This window comes from Lepisosteus oculatus, chromosome 6 (genome assembly GCF_040954835.1).
Source record: "Lepisosteus oculatus isolate fLepOcu1 chromosome 6, fLepOcu1.hap2, whole genome shotgun sequence".
Classification (NCBI taxonomy): Eukaryota; Metazoa; Chordata; class Actinopteri; order Semionotiformes; family Lepisosteidae; genus Lepisosteus; species Lepisosteus oculatus.
Genome location: NC_090701.1, coordinates 23,882,707 through 23,904,584, shown reverse-complemented (window position 1 = coordinate 23,904,584; position 21,878 = coordinate 23,882,707). Strand labels below are relative to the sequence as shown.

At 35.6% G+C, this 21,878-nt stretch overlaps 1 protein-coding gene across 1 annotated transcript; it reads right to left on the bottom strand.

The window, feature by feature from the left end:
- Nucleotides 1–258: 258 nt before the first annotated feature.
- On the bottom strand, nucleotides 259–21,660 carry pitrm1 (pitrilysin metallopeptidase 1). The gene is made up of 27 exons (XM_006634300.3): nucleotides 21,440–21,660; nucleotides 20,906–21,008; nucleotides 20,297–20,403; nucleotides 19,590–19,741; nucleotides 19,154–19,268; nucleotides 18,863–18,959; nucleotides 18,259–18,419; nucleotides 17,896–18,022; nucleotides 17,111–17,199; nucleotides 15,542–15,670; nucleotides 13,631–13,744; nucleotides 13,425–13,521; nucleotides 12,982–13,116; nucleotides 12,450–12,588; nucleotides 12,009–12,125; nucleotides 11,660–11,789; nucleotides 9,862–9,982; nucleotides 9,134–9,210; nucleotides 8,382–8,547; nucleotides 6,976–7,076; nucleotides 5,304–5,424; nucleotides 4,415–4,474; nucleotides 3,376–3,488; nucleotides 2,967–3,092; nucleotides 2,344–2,489; nucleotides 1,655–1,757; nucleotides 259–737 (listed from the first exon to the last, which is right to left on the bottom strand). The coding sequence occupies exons 1-27, from the start codon at nucleotides 21,484–21,486 to the stop codon at nucleotides 644–646; spliced, it is 3,087 nt and encodes a 1,028-aa protein (XP_006634363.2). The 5' UTR covers nucleotides 21,487–21,660; the 3' UTR covers nucleotides 259–643.
- Nucleotides 21,661–21,878: the final 218 nt, after the last annotated feature.

Sequence of the window (21,878 nt, the reverse complement as noted above, 5' to 3'; positions counted from 1 at the left end):
AATTTCAGTACAATTTTCAAGAAAAAGTGTTCATAGTATAGTTAGTGGCAAATCGATCTGTACTAAAAAATGTTGGGAAAACCCATCAAATTATCAAAACACCCAATTGTAATCATTATACAATCACTGGCTGAGGTCAAGATAGACCTGTAAGATAGATAGGAAAAGCTGTAAAATTGTAGGAAGGTAAAAAATTGTGTAATGTTGAGCATACTATTTTCTTTGAAAGTAAATACACACCTAGCCAAAAAGAAAACATGATTTTAAGTTAAGCGTTTATTGGGTAAACATTTCAATTATTTTAATAATTTACAGAAAAAAATATTCTAAAACTGTTACAAGAAACTCCTTGAATACATATTCTTTATATCCCTACCTGTTAAATATTCTGTTGCGCATGTGAATTTAGGTTGGTTTGCAGCAACTATTTGTGAAACATAATACTGTGTAAGTATTTTATCAGTCTTTCATGATGAACCTAGACTTTTTGGGACCTCACAATACAATATACAAATATAATTCACCATTAAAAAACTTCAGTGAAGTAACGGAATGTTATTGCTGTAATATTTCTGAACATTTTCTGTCAGTTGACACTTTTTATTACATAGAAACTCATGATCTTGATGGTTGTAATGGAAACTTATCTAACGACCCAGGATGGGTCCTTGTTGATTGTTTCATTTTCAGGTCCAAGGATTGCTATTCCATGTGTTCTCTGTCCAATTCCAAGATACCTGAAAATATAATAAAAGAGATCACATTTTCTTATTTTGTCTTAAAGGGCAAACCAAGTGCAATAATCAAATTTAACTTTATCCAACTGCAATTCAGAACATACTGTATTGTCATTCCATATTTGCATTAACCCAAAACACTGCAGTATAGCTGCACTGCCAAACTCAAAACAGTCTCTCAGTGTAGCACTCTCTCAAGAGACACAAAATATGTTTCTAGCCAAGAAACAGCAATGAGGCAGTCTCCTAAATCAATAGGTGGTCAATGTTCTGCATTCAGAAACTGAATCATCAGTCCGATTCCGAACAATTTTTATTGTTACTGACCACATTTGGTGAGTTTCTGAACCTCCAACAACAATTATACTGCACACGGTGCAGTCAACACTAGTTGTCAGAACTCACCCCCCTTCCCCTTTACTGAAGGAGGAGACGGGGAGCTGCTACAAAGGCAAAGATGGAGAGAGGGAGGGATGAAAAACCAAAATTATTAATGCATATTACAATCAATTCATATATCTGACCACTTTTGTCCCATGTGTCAGTCCAAGATTAAAATATGAGTTTGTCCCCAGACTCTACCTCACAAAGCATCAGTTTGTGCTGCACCTTCTTGTATTGAAGGAAAACACCTTTTCTGGCACAAGTGGTTAAACACAAAGGACTTGTTTTTCAGACATTTATGAGACACTGGGGAACATACAATTATAATACAGTACCAATATGTTCTGAACTGCTGTTTGTACTCATTTGTTTTGCACTAGTTTTCCAGTTTTCCCCTTTAACATACTACACTGCTCATTTCCTTGCTTTCACAGATAAAACAGTTAAGTCTATTTTGACTGTTTCTAAATACACAGGGGTGGGTACATACCCTTAACTATATACCCTTTAAAAATCTTTAAAAATATACAGACCTGTTAGCCACATCAGTCAGGCTTTTGTGTGTAACAGCGAAGAGCTGTTCTCTGTGCTTCTGCTTCATCTCATCGGTGATGCCACACAGGAATCGATTCATACCTAAAACACAAAATTTACAAACATCTGAGCTGTTCTCCTAATCTGTCTCTCCTAGTATATCAGTAATTCACAATGCTGTCAGACCCAAATAAAAATTCTGTAGTTAAGACATTTCCAAAATCCTCAGCATTGGACATTTCACTAGCTGTCCTATAAACTTCTGTACTTCCACTTCACATCTCCAGAAAAGAAAAAAAAGATGGGAGAATAAAAACACTCAAATTTACTGCTTAGGATGAAGGACTGCAATAATCCAAGTGTCATGAACCTTAAGAATACACAGTAATGCTGTGCAATGTTTCCTGTCAGTTTGCTAACAACGCTGATCAGATTAGAAGCTTTCAGATAAACAAAATCAGGAAGTTTGACTGATATGTGATGCACAGTAGATAACCGGTACTGTATGGTTGATATACAAATGCCAATTCAGAAGGCTACATGAGGCTGTTAATGAAGCAGATTAAATTAAAGCTATTTTTACCTGTCAAGAAACATTATTTGTATGACATGTATGTTTTAAGATTTGGAGAATTTGCAGTCCCTCATTTTTTATTTTATTACACTTTGGCGAGAGCAGACTTTTTACCTTTGTCTGAAGGTGCTATAGGAGCATCGACAGCAGAAAAGACTGACAATGTCGCTTCATCAATGTCCTGTTGGGTGAATTTTCCCGCCTTTGCCCACTCTACTCCATTTCTGAAGGCAGCAAGTGTTTGCACAGAGTTTGGGTCCCTACAAATGATAAAGTTACTTGAATTAAAAAAATGCTTTCCTGTTTGTAAGCTCAGAACAGATGATTATCATTAAATATAAAAAATTAATTATAACAATGTTTGGCATAGGATAAAATCTATTATTTCCTTAAAGAAGTGCATTTTAAAGTGATAAGTCATTAGACAGCAACTACTGAAAATAGGATTTGATAATAGGTTCAAATACAAGGTTACAAAAATTATGAAGTGTTTCACTTTAGTTTATTTTCAGTCATCTTTGTCCAAAATCTTTGTCATTGACTCCACAAGGGCCTTTGCAAGTTTTCCAAGTTCTCATTGTTCTTAATTAAGTTTTTTTTTTCAAATTTAGGTTACATTTTCCTCTCCCTGTTTATATATTTTTGACTTTGAGGTATACAACTGCTAATATTTGTTGTGTTTTGCTCCTGTATACTGTATATACATATTTAAATTAAGCATCATCAGTAAATCATACCTGTATGAATAGAAGGCAAATAAACCTCCGTGACCCATCTTTGCACCCCCTCCATAAGACCCTCCTTTCTCTCGGATTTCTCCATGAAGGAACTTCGCCGTCATCAGCCGAGCAAGTATACAGAGACTGGGAACAAACAGGCTTTAGCTGTTAATCTACTCTCCCAATACATTATCATATAGTATCTTGAAAAATAACTGCTAGAACAGCCACTTTACTCAAAAATCAAAACTAGTAAGAGAGTTATTACATTTTTTCAACAAAACATTTTTTCACAACTAAAAGAACAAGAATTGTATACAAATGTGGTTAACAACAATTACTTTTGCTTTGATTTGACTGATGAAAGAATTTGGTGATAATTCCCGTTTTGTGTGCTGTGGTATAATTTTACGGAGGTGTGTTTCACCTGGCATAGTCCTGGTGAGTATAAGGAACAGTTCGGACACATTCGCTCACGTGGTTCACAGGGAAGGGAAGCTGAAAATAGGTTTTCATCTGGCAGGGCTTGAAGGTTGGATCCTGCAAAGATGAAGTACGAAATACCCTCAGCTATTTTCATTTTATCATGCTATACATGAGAGTATTTTAAATTCATTATTAACTTGTAAATAAAACAAATTATTAATACAATTAAAACAAAAAGATGCATGACACTTTTTGCAGCTTGGATTTTGATATCGGAATTATCTTTAAAAACACTTGGGACAGAAAAGACAAAGTTTTTTTCATTTATAGTCAAGCAATTTGATAATGGTGAATATTAAGTACAATATTATATTCATATATAAAGTATGAATATAAAGTATTCAGATCCTTTCTATAATGTCCCATTGTGTAAAACATGCATATACCTTTTTTTACTCATATTTTAAACATGCTCAAACAGAAGACTTCTAAAGGTAAGATATTTACCAGTAGGTGTAAATAAAAACTAAACAGAAAACTGAAATATTGTCAATTACTTAACTATTCAGATCCATGAACTTAATATTTGGTGGAGGCATTTTTGGCAACCTTTACAGCCAGAAGTTTTTGCATAATCTCTACCAACTTCACACATCAGCTTCATGCAATCTTTGCCCATTCTTCCTGGCAGATTTGCTCTTCCAGATTATCAACAGGATTCAACTGAGGACACTGACCAGGCCACTCAAGGACATTCATTTTAAGGCACTCCGATGTAATTCAGAGACCTATGTTTTGGATCACTGCTCTGCTTGGAAGGTGAATGTTTCTCCAGTTCTAGGTTTTAAGCAGGTTTCAGTACTTTGCTCCACGGCAATTCACAGACGCCATGTAAGTGAAAGAGCAAATCTTTGGACTATGAGAGTAAACTGGATTACCCACGTCGACACGGGAAGAAGATGCCAGTCCTATACAGAAGGCATGATTAATGAGCAAATTAATTCTTCGTTAGTACATGTGGTCCATGTGCCATTACTTACAGAAATAAGCTTTCTGCTAGCACCTGATCCAGAAGAGGAAGCCAAGGGATCCAGAGCTTTCTGTAGAAAAACAAACATCAGAAATAGAGCCATCACTGACAAAGTTCTCTACTCATTGGTCACAGACAAAGGAAAACTAAGATTTTTGTTCAGACAGAAACAAACATTATACTTGCATAACTCTGAAGAGTGAACATCACTCTGAACATCACTTAACAACAACAAAACACCAAAAAAAGCTACATTAAATCAAAGGAGTGCCTCTTTTTTGGAATGACTTTGAAATGTAAACACCAGAAATTTTAAGGCATAGTACAAATTTGACAAAAGAAAACAGTATTGATCAGTGTTTACACTGAGGAATTAAGCTTTCAAAATTAACAACAGTGACAAAATCACTTGCGCAACTACAATGGTCTCCACAATGACCATTCTGGCCATCTTTAAATCAAAATGACAATTCTTTTATGGATTAAAATGGAATTAAAACCCTCGATAACAAGAGATAAACTATGTAATTTCCAAAATACAATGTAAGGTTAATAAATTATCTTTTAGTTAACCATTAAGTCAATTGACAAAAGATTCTTATTTACGTCGATGACAATTTACCACAGCAATCTGACAGAAGCACCCCTACCAAACCCTAAGTGATATGAGCCCATGACCCTCCTAACCTGTAACAATGCGTCTACATTCAAGTTCTTTTGACAGTTTTCCACTTACTTGAACGCAGTTGTAAGCACTTGCAAATTTAAACACAGAATTTAATATAAACAAGAACCCCCTTCTTGAACAAAGTTAAAATGTACTGTTATTAACACATTTTCAGATAAAACACAATACAGACTTTGGAAACCTGAAGACCAAGTAAACTTGAAATTTCTACCTCAATGACATTGGGTCGGACTGTTTTACGATCTTTCTTCTTTCTCTCAATAGTGCCCATGAGTTTCTCAACCTCCGTAGCTGCTTCCGACATCTTCTGTGGAGTGGCATTCACTGCACACCTGGCAAAGAGGCAGGACATCTCCTCATGTCACACAACAGGACCAGTACCCAGAAGTACAGGAACAGCAAAGAGAAAACGTTTGCTTTACAGTCAAGCTATTTATATTTGCCTACATGAAATTAAGATGAATAAGTGCAATATACTTTTTATTTGGGTAATGCCAATATATTTGACCATATTAGATTAAAATAACACTTTGTTTTATCCACTCATTTCAAGTGACCATAAAATAAGTACCAGAAGTTACATTCACTTTATGTAAACTTTCAAGAGTTTTTAAATCAAGTAATGAAGTTAACGATCTATTAAGCTCACCGGTCTGTGCAATCATTTGAGATATTTTACTGCAGCTATTGTGTTCTTCCCTATTCTTGGAGTGTTCTGATTTACTGTTTTATTCAGCATATAAGAAGAACATCCAATTGGATTTAAAGCTGGAGAGTGCCATTCTAGGATTTTCCGCTTTTTATCCTGATAAACTTCTTGACTGCACTGAATATTGTTATGGGCATTTTTTTCCATGCTTCATGATTTGCTCAAAAGTACAAAGACCAGTCAGAAATGTTTTGGAACAAAATTCTATAGACAGAACAGACCAAGCTAAACCTTTACCATAGTGATGGAAAGATTAAAGTATGGAGAAAGAAAATAATAATAATTAATAATTCCTTACTTATATGGTGCTTATCTGGACACTCCACTCAGAGGAAGAGAGCAGAAATATGAACCAATAATAATAAATATTATTAATAATATGTATTAATTGCTTACACTTATATAGCACTTTTCTGGACACACCACTCAAAGAGCTTTACAGGTAATGGGGACTCCACCACCACTAATGTGCAGCGTCCACCTGGATGATGCGAAGGCAGCCATAGTGCGCCAGAACATTCACCACACATCAGCTATCAGTGGAGAGGAGAACAGAATGATGAAGTCAATTCGCAGATGGAGATAATAAGGAGGCCATGACTGGTAAAGGGCAGGGCGAAATTTGGCCAGGGCCCTTGATTTTTAATGACAACAGGGAGTCAGGACCTCACTTTTACGTCTCATCCAAAGGCTGACCACGTAAAGCTGCATCGTGTGAGAGTGAGTAAATTGCATGTCTACTGTATCTGAAATTAAGTTACCGGAAAATCTTAATTTCTACTTACCAATATTAGTACTCCAATAAATTCAGAACAAATCTGAAATATTTAGCTTCTCAAACAACAATAATTAGTGAATAACCTTAAAATTCAAGGTAATAATACTTAAGATCTCTAACACTATGTAAAGATAAATTATATTTCAATGTAGGAAATGAAATCTATGATTTATACCGGTAAATTGTGATTTTTAAGCACAAATTACAGGGGAGAGAAGGCAACAAGCATTTTGATTGATAATGCTTACAAACCCAGAAGTCACTTATACAGTACAACTTGTTACTTATAAAGTATGCCTTCTGATGTGTGAATGTTGTTAAAAACAAGTTGAGAGCTTATGGACAGCACTATGCCTGGGTCACTCATTATCCATCAACATGAGCACTTGTCCTCACCTCATATTCTCTGGGGAGAGAAGGTGTTTCTTAATTCTTGGCAGCTTGCGCAGTACTGCGGTGAGGTCTGCCATCTCTGTAATTCTCTTCATAAATTTTACCTTAAAAAGATTTATGGGTTTTTGTGAGTAGAGTGACTAATATTTCAATAAAACAGTTGTGCTCAATGAGCTAAAACTGGTATCTTAGCACGAACAATTACATTACAGGTTAATACAAGGAGCTGCATCAGTCTGTGAGCTGCAAAGGAACACAGAGAGCTTAATTCCACTCTGAAAAGAAAAAAAGATGTTTAATCTGTGAAAACTTCTTGGGTATGTGGGGAAAATGGAGAGAACAGGAATATGAGGATAAGGTGAACAAGAAAGAATGTAAAAATAGGTAAAATTTCAGGTGAAGAGTGATAGGATGAAATCTGTAAATATTTGGAGAGATTTCAAATATAGTCAATTTTGTGTTGAAGAGGAAGGAAAGGACAAATTAGAAATGGATTCTGGTTGTGGAGATCCTCATTGGGTTTTCAAAGCTGTCAATGTCCTATGAAGAATATTCAAAAATTATAAGAGACTGCATTTAACCTCTCCTGTTTTCTTTTTTTTGTTTATGTAACAATAAATTTAAATTCCAAAACATGGTATGCAGTTTTTGTTCACTGACAGGCTCCTCACCCGAGCCAGAAACAGACCTCAGTACACCCTCAGGACAACTAAGGAAGAACCCAGAATGGGATTCCACAATTCCTTCTCTTCTGCCCCAACACTCTTTCTACTCATTCTCAGGGTCACCGAATAAATTCTTTCCATTTCACAGCGCTTACACTTTTTTACCAGACCCCCCACTTGCCTCACACCAGTGACCAACTCCCACCATAGTCTTCTTGTACATATATCAAGCTTCTTCAGAGTATCAGAGTAGCAGGGGAGCCAGAGCCTATCCCAGCAAACAGAGAGCACATGGCAGGGTATACCAGGGACAGTCCATCGGAGGACAGATACACAGACACACACACTGGCTCCTAGGGTCAATTTCCACAGAAGCCAATTAACCCACCAGTATGTTTTTGGATTCTGGAAAGGAACCGGAATATCTTGGGGAAACCCAGGTGCCCCAGATCTGGAATTGAATTCAGGACCCCAGCACTGCTAACCACTGTTAACGTACCACAAATGTATGAAAAATAACGAACTACTATTACAGATGACAAAATGCTTCATCTTGTCAAGAAACCATCCAAAGTATTTGGATGTTATATTTGAGCTATTTCTATACAGAATTCTGTTCATTATAATATTTATTGCCCTCTTTGAATTTTAGATGTTTTAATTGATTTTAATAAGGTCACAGAAGCTGACTGCATTCGTGCAGCAGTTCATTCTAGAGGTCTATGTGTGTTTAGCTGTCCTCACCTGGTGCATGCCATCAAATGTTTCCTGCAGTTCTCCAGCAGATGTTAGGGTCCTACCAGCTCTGATCATGGCATACAGGTGTCCAGAATAAGAAACTCCGTTAGAGAGCTCCTGAGCTGCCATCATTACCAGGACCCGTAAATGTTCTTCATTATCAAAGTGGGCACTGAAAGAGAAAGACCAGCTGGATGTGAACTTAAATTTCTTTACAGATAACTTGAAGGCAGTGATCAATGAAGCATACTGGTAGTTTCTTCCAAACCAGGGCACATTAATTTAAAAGCAAATTTAAAATGTTTATTCAGTAGTTCACTGTGGACCATACACCCAAACAAAATGACATAAGATGGACACTAGACAGACTGAGCAATAATATAAACCTCAAAACTGTAGGTTCTTTATGAAAATAGTTTAACCGTACCTTTGATAATTATGCAAATAATATGCAATTATAAAGGAACAAGTAAAGGTATATTCCATACTGAAAAGATAAGAAAGGAAACACAACTTTTCAGCTATGGAGCCTTCTTCCACAGCTGAAACGTTGTGTTTTCTTTCTTCTCTTTTCAGCACGGAATAAACCTTTTCTTCTTCCTTTACAATTGCATATTATTTGGATAATTATCAATTAGTAATTAGTAACGCACAACCATCACTTGTTCCTCTGCAGCCTACTTGAACTACATATGCAATTGTATATTCAAATAATAACTGTAAAAAATAATGTATTACAAAGAAAAGTATAAAGTAACCTGTTGAATATATCACCCCAGAGATTCAGCATATCAGGAAGGTTTCTCTCCAAGCACAAAGAAGTGAGAAGAATTCCCTGGAAAGCAGGGTGAAAAACAAGATCACAAAAGGTCAAGTGTTTAAAACCAGTACATGGCCAGGTTGACATTTTTAAAACATCAAGTAGATAGCTGCATCAGCATGCGAAGGCTGCAAAGGAACAAGTAAAGGTTTATTCCATGCTGAAAAAAGAAAAGAAACAACGTTTCTGCTGCGGAGCCTCCACACCTGAAGAAGGCTCCACAGCCAAAAGGTTGTGTTTCTTTCTTGTCTTTTCAGAATGGAATAAACCTTTACGTATTTCTTTGCAGCCAATGCATGCTGACGCAGCTACCTACTAGAACTACTTCAGCTTACTTCTGCTGCAACCCACTGTGCCTTCCTCTAAATCTTTTTCTAGATCTCTTCGTCGTTCCTTCTCCTCTTCCCTGTGCTACTTGCCCTCACAGCGATCTGTTCCAAGACCAGGCTTTCTAATCTAATCACCTCCTATTCCTTTACAGATGTCATCACATGCGAAGAAAGCTCCACAGCCAAAACGTTATGTTTCTTTTATTCTCTTTTCAACAAAGAATAAACCTTCACTCGTTCCATTTTTAAAACATCTCTACTTGTGAAGTAATGTAGAAGTGTGATTCCAAAGGTGATGTGTGGACTGATGTGTGATGGACTGTATTTTTCCAAATACCTGCTCATACATATCTAGGTCAGTGCAGTCAGGGATAACTTGTGGAGTAACAGACATTCCCCCAGTTTTCAGTTCAATTTGCTGAGCCTGTTGTCTATAGTCCAGAGCACCACAACCCATTCTGAAAGGAATGAGAAAACAATCAGATTGCTTCCTATGCATAAAATTAAATTTTCATACAACTCTACATTATTACTGATTGTGAAAACCTATACAACACAAGCAAAGTTTCTCAACTTTTCATGAATTGAAATGGCTTTGTACTAATGTAATAATGTACTTTGCACCGCATCCATAAGTGTTGAGAAATAAAATTTATCTGGAAATAGGATTTAAATATCAATCCTTTGCAACCAGCAATTAAAAGGTTAGAAGAATGTAAAAGTAAAGAATATAGGTATACTTTAATATGGAATGGATATCTTTCAACAGGTTTGTAAAAAAGAGCAGAAAACAGTCTCAAGGTTCAGAGTCCCATTTTGGGCCAGAGCCAAAAAACCACAAAGGATATATAGGTGTACAGAGACTAAACAGCTCACTAAAGTAATGAGAAAGTAGACCAAAAGCTCATAAAAGGTTAACATCAGTTATTGTGAATTTTATTCTGAAACTCAAATGAAACCACTGCAAGTAACCTAAAACAGGAGACTAATGCTCATGCATGTAAATATTAATTATGATTAGAGTAGATGAGTCCTATTCACGTTACACTCTTAGGATGCACCTTAATACATTTGACACATCAGCAGACACTACATTACAATACTCAAACCTAGAAAAGACAAAAGGATGCATGAACTTTTCTGCATGAGACTGGGAAATACGAATGCATACAAGTAATGTTACAGAGATGGAATGGATGGATTCAATTTCAACTGTATTTTGATGGTTCCAAGACCATCAAGGCAAATAAGGTAGATGCAGTTTTGGAGTTTGCAAGGAAACACAATCAGTGTAACATTGACCTTGTCAAGAGTTAAGATGTGAAACATTTTGTTGAATCCAATATAATCTAAGCCTCTGAGGCAGATAGTGCTAAATTAATATAAGGGTTCATTAAATATAAATTTGGGTGTCAACAGCATACAGCAGAAATGAAAATAACGCCATACCTACAAAGATTCAAAACAAACGGTAAAATACAGATACTAAAAATAATGGGTTCTCATCAATGAGAAAATGGCCAATTTTATCAATGATCTATCAATGAGATTCTCTACTCTACTATTTAGAACCTCAACATTGTATGATGAGTTTCAGTACCATGTGAACCCAGCTTGAAATTGTTCATACAATGTGTCTGAATTGAGTTTGCAACTGGACAGCAAGCCTGTTCAAGTCGGCTTGCCAAAAATATTATATAACAAGCTGGATGTTAATTATTGAGCAATTAAGTATTATTGTGGATACATTTCAATTTAAGACTTCTTTAACAGATAAGAACTGTTTGTTTAAAGGTCAATCTTGATCTGGATTCGCTAATGACATGCTTAACAGTGAAATGGACAATTAAACTGGAAATAGGATCCAAGGAACATGTAGTGGATTTGTTTGTAGTGATAATTTCAGATAAACTAATCTCCAAAGTACTAAGTACTCTCAGAAGTGGAATCATGAAATACTATCCTACCTCTGATATGGAAAAATACATTAGTAAATAAAATATAGTGTCTAAATTAAGAACATCATCATCATCATCATCACCATCACCACAGCTTCACATTTAGCATACAACCTTGCGTGTATATATAGAAATATAAGTGTTTTATACTGTAATTGTTTTATTTCCCACACTTACTTAGTAATGACATTGCAGAAGAGAGGGACATAAATTTTGAGATCCTCAGGAAGGGTGTTGAGGCTGCACATTGCCCTGAAATACACCATGCCATTGGTAGGCTGGGCACAGTACTGCACTGGAACCTCACCTGCAGGAGTAATGTTACACCAGAAGTTTTAATATATGATAAATTACTGTCTGAAACTATATCAATGTGGAATATATTAATCAATATTTAGATTTGTTGTAGACTTTAAAAATGTCTAGTTATCAGACAGAGAATACATTTTCTTTAGATTTTCAAAAATGAGATTTTCTGTTCATATACAGTACATGTCTCACTGAGGTTTTGTCCTCAAAGATTTACCTGCACTTCCCATCTCTACAGGAGTCACTGGGATGGTTGGCTGAATGTCAGATACTTTCAAACTGGGAAGGCAAGATGCATCTTGTGAAGTACTCTGAAGAGATAACAACTGCAAACCTGGGAGAATAAAATACTGTATGAACTGCAAAGCGTGAGATATACCTAATCAGTATCACAATGAAATAGGAGTGGCAACATTCAGTCACTTAAAAGCCATTATAATACAATATACAATTTGAATGGTTAAATAGTAAAACAACTTTTTACCAAATGTAAAGGAACTGCCATTGCTTTGAATCTCATGAAAGTACTTATAAAAAACTGTATTATTGTTACAAACTGAACACATCTCTACTTACAAACTGAATACATCTCTACTTTCATATAATAACCAAATAAACTGTTGGCCTGTACTTAGACATTCAGCAGCAAATTCCTTACCCTTTTCATATATGTCCTTCTTGTCACTCTCAGACAGTCTCTCCACCTTTTGCTGTAGTTTTTCTTCCTCAGCTTTAGCCTGCTTTTCAAAGTACAACTCATCTGGACTCATGGATAGTGTCAGGTTGTGTGTATTGTCCTGAGGGGGGGAATTAGACAAGGTCACAGACAAGGTTTTACAAGGTCACAGCAGAGGCACATTGTTCTGAAATATCTAATTAACAATACCTTAAGTGGTCAAAATGTTGACTTCTGCAAATCTGACACGATATAAAATAGAAGGAGGCTACTCAACACATCTTTTTGTTTGGTTGCTAGTAAGCATATCCAGACGTTTCTTGAAAGAAGGCAGTGTATCAGCGTCAACAACATGGCTGGGTAACTTCAGGCAAAAAATGGTAGCTAACTGCTCCATGGATCCCCTCCTTCAGTGTCTTGAAGTAACATATTGCATCTGCTTCAATAACACTGCTGGACAACAGTAGAAGCTAGTAGAAGTAGCTAGTGTAACAGAAATAAGAAAAAGTATTACCTTGAAGTATTGTTTTACTTTTTGCTGAAGAAAGTGAGGATTATCCTTTAGGCATTGTCTAAATCTGGACACTTGGTCACTGATTTTTAAGACTACCACTGGGTCTCCATCATGATTCCAAGACGTAGCAATAAACTGAATTGTAAATAAGGGAAAAAGAAAAGAAAAAGAAATAAACAACACCCTTTAAAAATACTGCTACAATAAACGACTATAAAATGCAAACTGTCATCTACTGCTTTTATGTTTTCGTAAACCAGTGTAATTATGATAGGCCTCTCTCTACAGTGTCCTATAAACCACAGCTATAGGGTTACTTAAGTCTGTAAAGTTTAGGTCAGGCAGATAACCTTTCACTTACATATTTTTACTTCCACCATCCACACCCTTACAACAGTCAAATTACACTCATTCAACAATTAACACCCAAGATAATTACTTACTGAAGCCAGAGCCAGTCCAAAACTAGTGGACTGATGCTTCATCTGGATTTCAATTTTATGAAGAAGGGCTTCTATTCTTTCCTCCTCAAATCCATTGCTTAGCATTGAAATGGAAAGAAAAACATGACAGCATTCATGTAAGTAAACGTTTTATGTGAGATAATGGCTTACAAGTTTATTTAAATAGAGTGGTATATCTTACTTACTCTATGATCTCATTGAATGTTTGGCTGATTATTTGTCTAACTTTTTCAATGTCTTTTTCAGCAATTCCCTGCAATCCTACACTGAAGGAGGCCTCCTTAGTGCTTCCATTATATCTGAAAGGGAAAAAAGTATATATTGCATAAGCTCAGATCCTATAGGTTTTGGAATACCACTATGATAAAATTAAAACCAAAATTTTATAATAAATACACAGCAATACCTGCAAATATATGTATATGAAATGTTTTTATACATTATGTACAGTATACAGTAAGTATTTTTTACATAAACTAATATGCCCTAATAATCCCCATCTATGAATTGGCTTCATTACTCTGCTCTCCCCACTGATAGCTGATGTGTGGTGAGTGTTCTGGTGCACTATGGCTGCCGTCGCATCATCCAGGTGGATGCTGCTCATTGGTGGTGGTGGAGGGGTGTCCCCATTAGCTGTAAAGCACTTTGAGTGGTGTGTCCAGAAAAGCGCTATATAAGTGTAAGAAATTAATAAATATTATTAAGAACTATTATTATTATTGGTTCATATTTCTGCTCTCTTCCTCTGAGTGGAGTGTCCAGATAAGCACTATATAAGTAAGGAATTATTAATTATTATTATTTTCTTTCTCCATACTTTAATCTTTCCATCACTATGGTAAAGGTTTAGCTTGGTCTGTTCTGTCTATAGAATTTTGTTCCAAGAATAGGGAAGAACACAGTAGCTGCAGTAAAATATCTCAAATGATTGCACAGACCGGTGAGCTTAATAGATCATTTCATGCAGTCATTACCTCAACTTCATTACTTGATTTTAAAACTCTCGAAAGCTTACATAAAGTGAATGTAACTTCTGGTACTTATTTTATGATCACTTGAAATGAGTGGATTAAACAAAGTGTTATTTCAATCTAATCTAATATTTAAACCAAGTAGCCAAACACCTTTTTACCACTGTTTTTTTACCTCTACAAAATTTATAAAGACTCACTCCATTACTATGCTTACTTCCACAAAAGGCATGTATTACTGATGTTTCTTCTATTATTTATTGTTCAGATAGAATTGTAACACTGCAAAATAAAATATGCTTGTTAGTATTGACTACTCTACTCCTTGTACACTGCATCTCCAACAACTCTTCCTTCAAACAAATTGTGCAGATAACATCGCCCTTGTAGGTCTCATAACTAATGAGGATGAAACCTGCAACACACTTTGAAAAAATTAAAAAACAAAGCTCACTACACATCACTTTTTCAGAAGTTTAAAATAAAAAATAATTTTAACTGTCGTATTCATGATGAAAATCTGGATAAAAAGAACATTTGTTGGATTTTGTATTGCTATTTATTAGTCTCATGTTTAAAATAATTTGATATAATTTTTTTTTTTTTTACACACACTTGACAACACTCCAGTGTGCAGCAGCACGGTGGTTGGGAAATTTAAGTCTTCACTGTGCCACCTGACAGTGTTATAGAGCAGTGTAGTCCTGCATTTGATAATATGGAAAAAATAAGACTACCACGATGACCATGGCTACCTGCCTACAGACTCAGGAATCACTGGATAAAATCTTTAGATCAATAATCTACTAACAAGATGGATGGGCTAAATGGCCCGTTCTTGTTTGCATACTCTTGGTTTAGCACTGAAGCACTTGAGAGCAGGCCATTAACATACATTCCGATACAAATTGTGATTTAAACAATACAAATTCTTGTAGACCATTGAAAAATGTAAATAGGATTATTATATTAGGAAATTATTATTCTGAATGTCTGGTTGTCATTAAAGTGTTATGTGTGATCTCCTGGAAATTAAGTAGACTACTTTTAAACATACAATGCATACAGAATCGTGTTCCACATTGTCTGACATATTCATTTTGAATATTATTTTTAGCATACCCCACAACAGGAGAGAAATGTGTTCCAAACTTCGGCTCAATTAGGGCTTTGTAGAATGGCGAGTTGGGTCCAGAAACCATCAGGGAAGACAGAAGATTCAATGTAAAAGCTTCAAAGGTATCTGTAATGCTAAACATTATAATTCCTCATTACTTTCACTTATAATTGATATCCAGCAAAGACAAAACCTTATAACCTGAAATAGTAATGATAAATTATCATTACTATTTGATGATAAATGAGGGGGGGCTTTACAGTGAAGTCATTTGTATTTTAAACAATTTCAGTTTTTATTTTGGGTAATTCCATAGCTGATTTGGTTCATCTTTGCTTATGAAGTAACCACTGATGGCCACTGCAGAATGAATTCTAAAGTTTGCGGAACCTTTTTTTATGCTTATGTAGGAGAAAATGTTACCAAACCTATTGAGTAGCTTGGTAATGATCCAAGGCATACGGTACAGCCAAGGTAACCTAGGAATTCACCATGAGAACAAACTAAAAAATCTTAGGTCAAACGTACAGATTTCAATACAAATGAGCATGTAAAATACATGCTCAAGTCAGAACACCCCAAGAAGGGGGAAGAACTTGGTGTGGCTAAAGCAAAGGCTTGGCAAAGCATCCCAAATATTGCACAAAGTTTTGGGAGCTCAGTGGATCAGACTTCATACATTTATTGCCTCAAAAGAACATGCAACAAAATACTGACTTTTTTACATTCGGAAATGTACTGCACTTAATGTGAATGAGTACACTTATGTGTCAGTTATGGTCATATGAAATCCCTGGATTGAAAACAAAGTATGTTTTTTTTATTCTAAAATAATCAAATGCATGCAATTAATTAATCAAAAATAAAATGTATATAACACTGTAATTAACATTCATATTAATCTCATGATCACAAATATAAATTGCTTAATTGAAAAAATAAGTTTTGACCTTGCAGTCTCACTACTTTTGGAAGGCACTGTATGTTGCAGTTGCATGTCATTTCTCATTTTCTCAGGCACAGTAGCGAGCAAATGTATTCATAAACTGTAAAAATGATCTGTAGCATGTAAACCAATATTCCATATTGATGTACTGTATATCTAGGTTAGCATAAAAATGGAAATCAACATTCAATGAGTCTTTTATACAGAACCTCTTCCTTGGCCCCAGGTTATGCAGTCTAAGATTTTATTAGGTTATATATAAATTTTTTAGTATATAATGTGAAAACTCATCAATAACACCAATGTTTATGTTTGCTTAACCTTTCGATCATTAAGTCTGATGCAGGCTTTATATTGTTATCCAAGTGTAAAGCTGATTTGTCACGAAGCCTGAGCTTTGCAACAGAAGGTAGCAGTTCGTGGCTAAAGTTTTCCTATCAGTTTTCATTTACCTCTATACAGACGAGTCTCTTGAAACCCACATTTCACTTTGATGTGCTATTGGCTGTTACGTCACACTTTCCATTCTGTCTACGTTAGGAAATCTTCTTACTAAAAAGAATAGCTCATGCTTTGTGTAGACTTGTGTACCACAGAGATGTACAAGTGTACATCCTCATCGACTTACTCTCCCAGGAGGAAGCTCACACACACAGTGCTCTGTTTGGTAGGATCAGGAGCTAGGGCATCCACGCCACATGTCACATGGTCCTCCCTCTACAAAAAGAGGAAAGGATCGTCAATGAAGTGGAAGCTGGACAAAAAGTGGACAGAAGACAAAAACGAAGGACGACTGATGACTAATGTAAAAACAATGTAAAATACATCTGATGTACAAAATTATAGGTAGCCATCTGTGTCTTTACGAAGTCAAAACCCAGCAGGCTTTATTGGTCACCCTTAAATCGTCAATTCCTGAATACTTGCAACAATTTTGTTCTCACCTCTTAAGCGAATGAATATTTCAATTAGACTGCCTAAAGATCATTTGTAATGAAAATATCTATACCCTAACCTAACTTACTGAATTGAACAAAATTCATGTCTTTGTAAATTTTTTTACTATACTATAAAATCTACTACACTGTACTCTTGAAGACTAGGATGGCCAACCCTTCATTTAATTATGTGGATGTGTTATACAACTTTCTGTGTATTCGTAGGTGTAATAGTAAGCTAAAAAAACAGAATATAACTGCTGCCTATAGGAATTTCATCTAGTCCTTCACTGTTCTGTTGGCCTTTGATTTTATCAATTCAAATTGATATTAGGAAAGATAAGCCAGGAGCTACGTCAAAACATAACTTCTTGGAATCATATTGTTGACCAATACCATAACGTTTTAGACATTTATATCTACTCACTACTTCTTTTTTTAATAATGATGATACAGCTAAAGCTGATGGACTCACCGAATTGTTCCAGCGAGGCTGTGGAGGGACAGCAGTGTTTGGCTCAGTACGCTGAAATCTGGAGAGTGCCTCCTCATGAATTTGTTTTAAGTGCTGCTCCAGAGGCAGATCTCCATAGGTGAAAAACCTGAGTGATACATACAACCAAAACCTTCGTAATTAATTAAAATACTTTTAACAAAAATCTGTACACACTGGGTCCTTCATATATAGTACAAAAACATGTAATGGTCTGATTAAACCTGTGAAGCATTTTATTTCACTGAAACCATTTAACAATGCAATTTTTGGTTCTGATTTCTTCAAAGCTTTAACATTTTAAAAATGTTTTTCTAAAGATAAGATTCCAATAATAACAATTACCTTGCATTGCTTGGATGATAGTGTGTTGCATGGAACTGTTTCAACTGCTCCCAAGAAAGGTCAAGGATGGCCAGTGGCTCCCCACCGGAGACCACCGAGTAAGTGTGGTCAGGGAAGAGCTTATTTTGGAGGTGCTGAGCATACAGACTCTCATTATCTGACTTGAAAGGAAAAGTATATTTTAATTTACACTCTTGGATACACTCTGCTTCCACATGGTGTGTATTAAATGTACAACAAAACAGCAATTATAGACTTTAGTTAATATGTACAAAGGATTTTCAATTTTTTATAAAAATATTTTAAGATGTCATCATTTTAAAAGCAACAGCATTTACAGAATACTAGAGAGAAGTACAGTTACTATTTATAGTGGATTTTTTTTTCTTTGCCAATGCTATTAGAACAATTTCACAAATGGATTTGAGACAGTTCATATTACTATTATTTTTCAGGAAATTAATTACACGTGTACATTATAAATAATTATAAAATAAAACTGGAAGGAAGATTAATTTTTCATGTAGGATGTTTTGAATAAAAATACAAAAAATAATATGTTGCCAAAGAGAAAACAAAAAAAGTACAATGAACTATAACTTACAAATGCACCCTTCATTTCATTAAAAACCACTCCTTTAAAAACTAAATGAGACTTTGGATCTGTGGGATTTTCATTTTCAAGTCTCCAGCCTTCTTGCCTGTTAAAAATAATATTAAAATAAATAACATTATATATGGTACCTCTACAATTAAAACATAAAACAACAATATTGCAATTTTATAATGTATTACTGCTGACTCAAAACAGAAGTAAAGCCTGTATAAAACTGAAAAAAATCACAGATTTTAGTGAGCTCTTCATTATTTAAAAGGACATCCGTGAAACACATACCAAAAATCCAGTTCTCGAAGTTGAGGGAAAAATACAGCATCCAGATACACAGAAAGGAGATTCTGAAAGTCTTTGCTATTTTGTGTGGAAAATGGATACATCGTGTAATCACTAGCTGAAAAAGAAGAACAGACACCACGAGTACTGTATACATGATCACTCACATCCATGGTCTTTACTTACACACCTAGACTGACCCAATTTCAAAAGGACAATTAGATCACTGAGTAAATGAAAATGCCCTATGTTCTAGCCCCAAATAGCATTCAAGTCAGATATGAATGGTAAGGATGTATTATTTTTTAATTGTGGAGAAATGAGTTTCAACCACTGGCAAATCACATGATAATAATAAAATAAGTTTTTCCTGCAAATACGGGTTTAAAAAAACCTGTTGTATCTGTTGTGCATCCATACTTCCATTCACACTACAAACCTGTGAAAGCATTCATGAATGTGGACAAAGATCGGTTCAGCATTTTGAAGAAGGGATCCCTGCAGGGGTATTTCTCAGAGCCACATAGTACTGTGTGCTCTAGAATATGGGGCACACCAGTGCTGTCCATTGGTGTTGTCCTAAACTGAACACTGTGAAAGACAATTCAATGATTATGACTTAAATCACTGACAGAAATGCATAAAAATAAGGCGCTTTACATTCATTGTGCAAAACAAGACAGAAATTCTGAGATGAAAAACTGAAGAACATAATTGCATAATGCTGTACAAAAGCAGGATTGAAGGCTGAAAAAAGAAAACCACCTTATTTTTTCCTTTGGATACACCAGAACAAGGCTACAGACCTGAATTAGTTTCTGCTTTGAACTTTTCTCTGTGTAATTGATCTAATCTTTTTCCTTTATACCTCACATGCTGATGAAGCTTCATGCTAATTTGTTTTTAAATACAAGTTAAATTACTAAGTAAGGCCTCGATTAAAAAAAAGCAATTAGATCCACAGACCCTAAATTAATTACAACACCTGCACTTGATTGCAGGTTTCTAATGTCAAATCGTCAAACAATAGACTAGGCACTGAAATTCATGGACAGGTCAAAGATTTAATTTAAACTAAATTCTAACTACATACTTTTCTACAATCTCCTTTCTTCCCTCTAATATTTTCTACAGTACAACTTTTACCTGAAAAGATTGTTGGAGTCATCTCTTGCTACATGAAGGTACTGAGCTCCAGTATCGTCATGGGTCAGTTTGACAGCAGTGAGAAACAAGTCAGGAACGGCTGTTACCTACAGTATTAGACAGACAATTGAGATGACAGGCCAAAACCACATGAATTAATCTAATATGACAAGACAGAAAATACACTATTAATTGTGCAGGTTATCCTTCTTAAATGTGGACTGTGAGAGTTACACTGATGCAACACTCAATGCAAAGCTGTGTTTCAATGTCAAAAGTCACTGAAAAACTAACACAGCCCCCCCCTTCCTTCCTTAAAGACAATGACGAATTAAGTATTAAATGGCTACTGGAGACCGACTGTATTAGGATTATAACTTTTTGACTGAAGAACGTGCTGTCGTCAAAACCACAGTAAATACCATTTAGATCCAGAAGATGTATTTTGTCCAAGGTCATACTCAAGGTAACTCAAGTCTAGCTCTTTGTAAAATCTAAAAACACTGATTCAATGTAGCTTTAATATTAAGACTCATACGTACTGTACGGCTGTAAAAAGAAGAGATCGTTCAGCGAGGTGCATACAGAATTGAATTAGCACAACTCTACCTGTTTAACTGTGAAACCGTGGATTTTCTCTCCCCCTTCATATTGGAGTGCTCTTTCTGTGGCGGAGCTGCTGTTGTATCTCCACGTCCTCTGACCAAAAAACCTTCATTTTTAAAAGCAAATATTCAAAAACTGTGCTGCACGTGTTGCATTACATTTTCTAAAACGCACTGAAAGGGGTCTGCGGCCTTGAGTGGACACATGTACAGTATGGTAAAGGGAAAAAACGAGCCGTATATATAATCAGTGATTTTTTAAAAATTAACAAGTACAGTACAACTGAAGTGATAACTGATCGTTGTCAATTTAAATATCAAACGGGCATTTTCTAAGAGATGAATGAAGTCTGTCACACATCAGCAGCTGACGTAAACGTTGAAAAATGACACTGTATTCAGAAAAGCTGAGTCACGCTGGGGTTTGCACATTAAAATACAAAGTTACATACAGTAGAGTTAAGATTACATTTTCTCGCTAACACCGGCACGGCTAACATTGCTGTCGGGGAAAAAAAATATATTGATTTGCCCCTACCTTAAATATCTAAGCTTCTTTACCACAGCTGACGTCTGCCTCAGCATTTTGCAATCGTTCAGATACCCACCGATAAACCACTGAACACAGATGCAGTTATCTTAACACAAACACATTGCAAATATAACACTTCATTCCGTTTTAAAAAAACATTCGAGCTCTCATAATCCACACCTCTCTGTCATGTTGCAATGAAACACATGTATTATCTTAGTAATGCCACTTCCCATTGGCTCAAGGATGCAAGTACGGCAAAGCAGATTGGCCAAACTTCCTGAACGCCCTGCTCAGTAAAAAGTGCTCATGTACAGCTGCTAGAGTTTGAGAACGAGCTGCGCTCGATAGGGCTTAGAACCAATCGGAAACTGTCCATACTATGCCGGCGTACTAAGAAGTTTTCAATTGTTTTGCATTTACATTATTAAAGAAACACGAAACA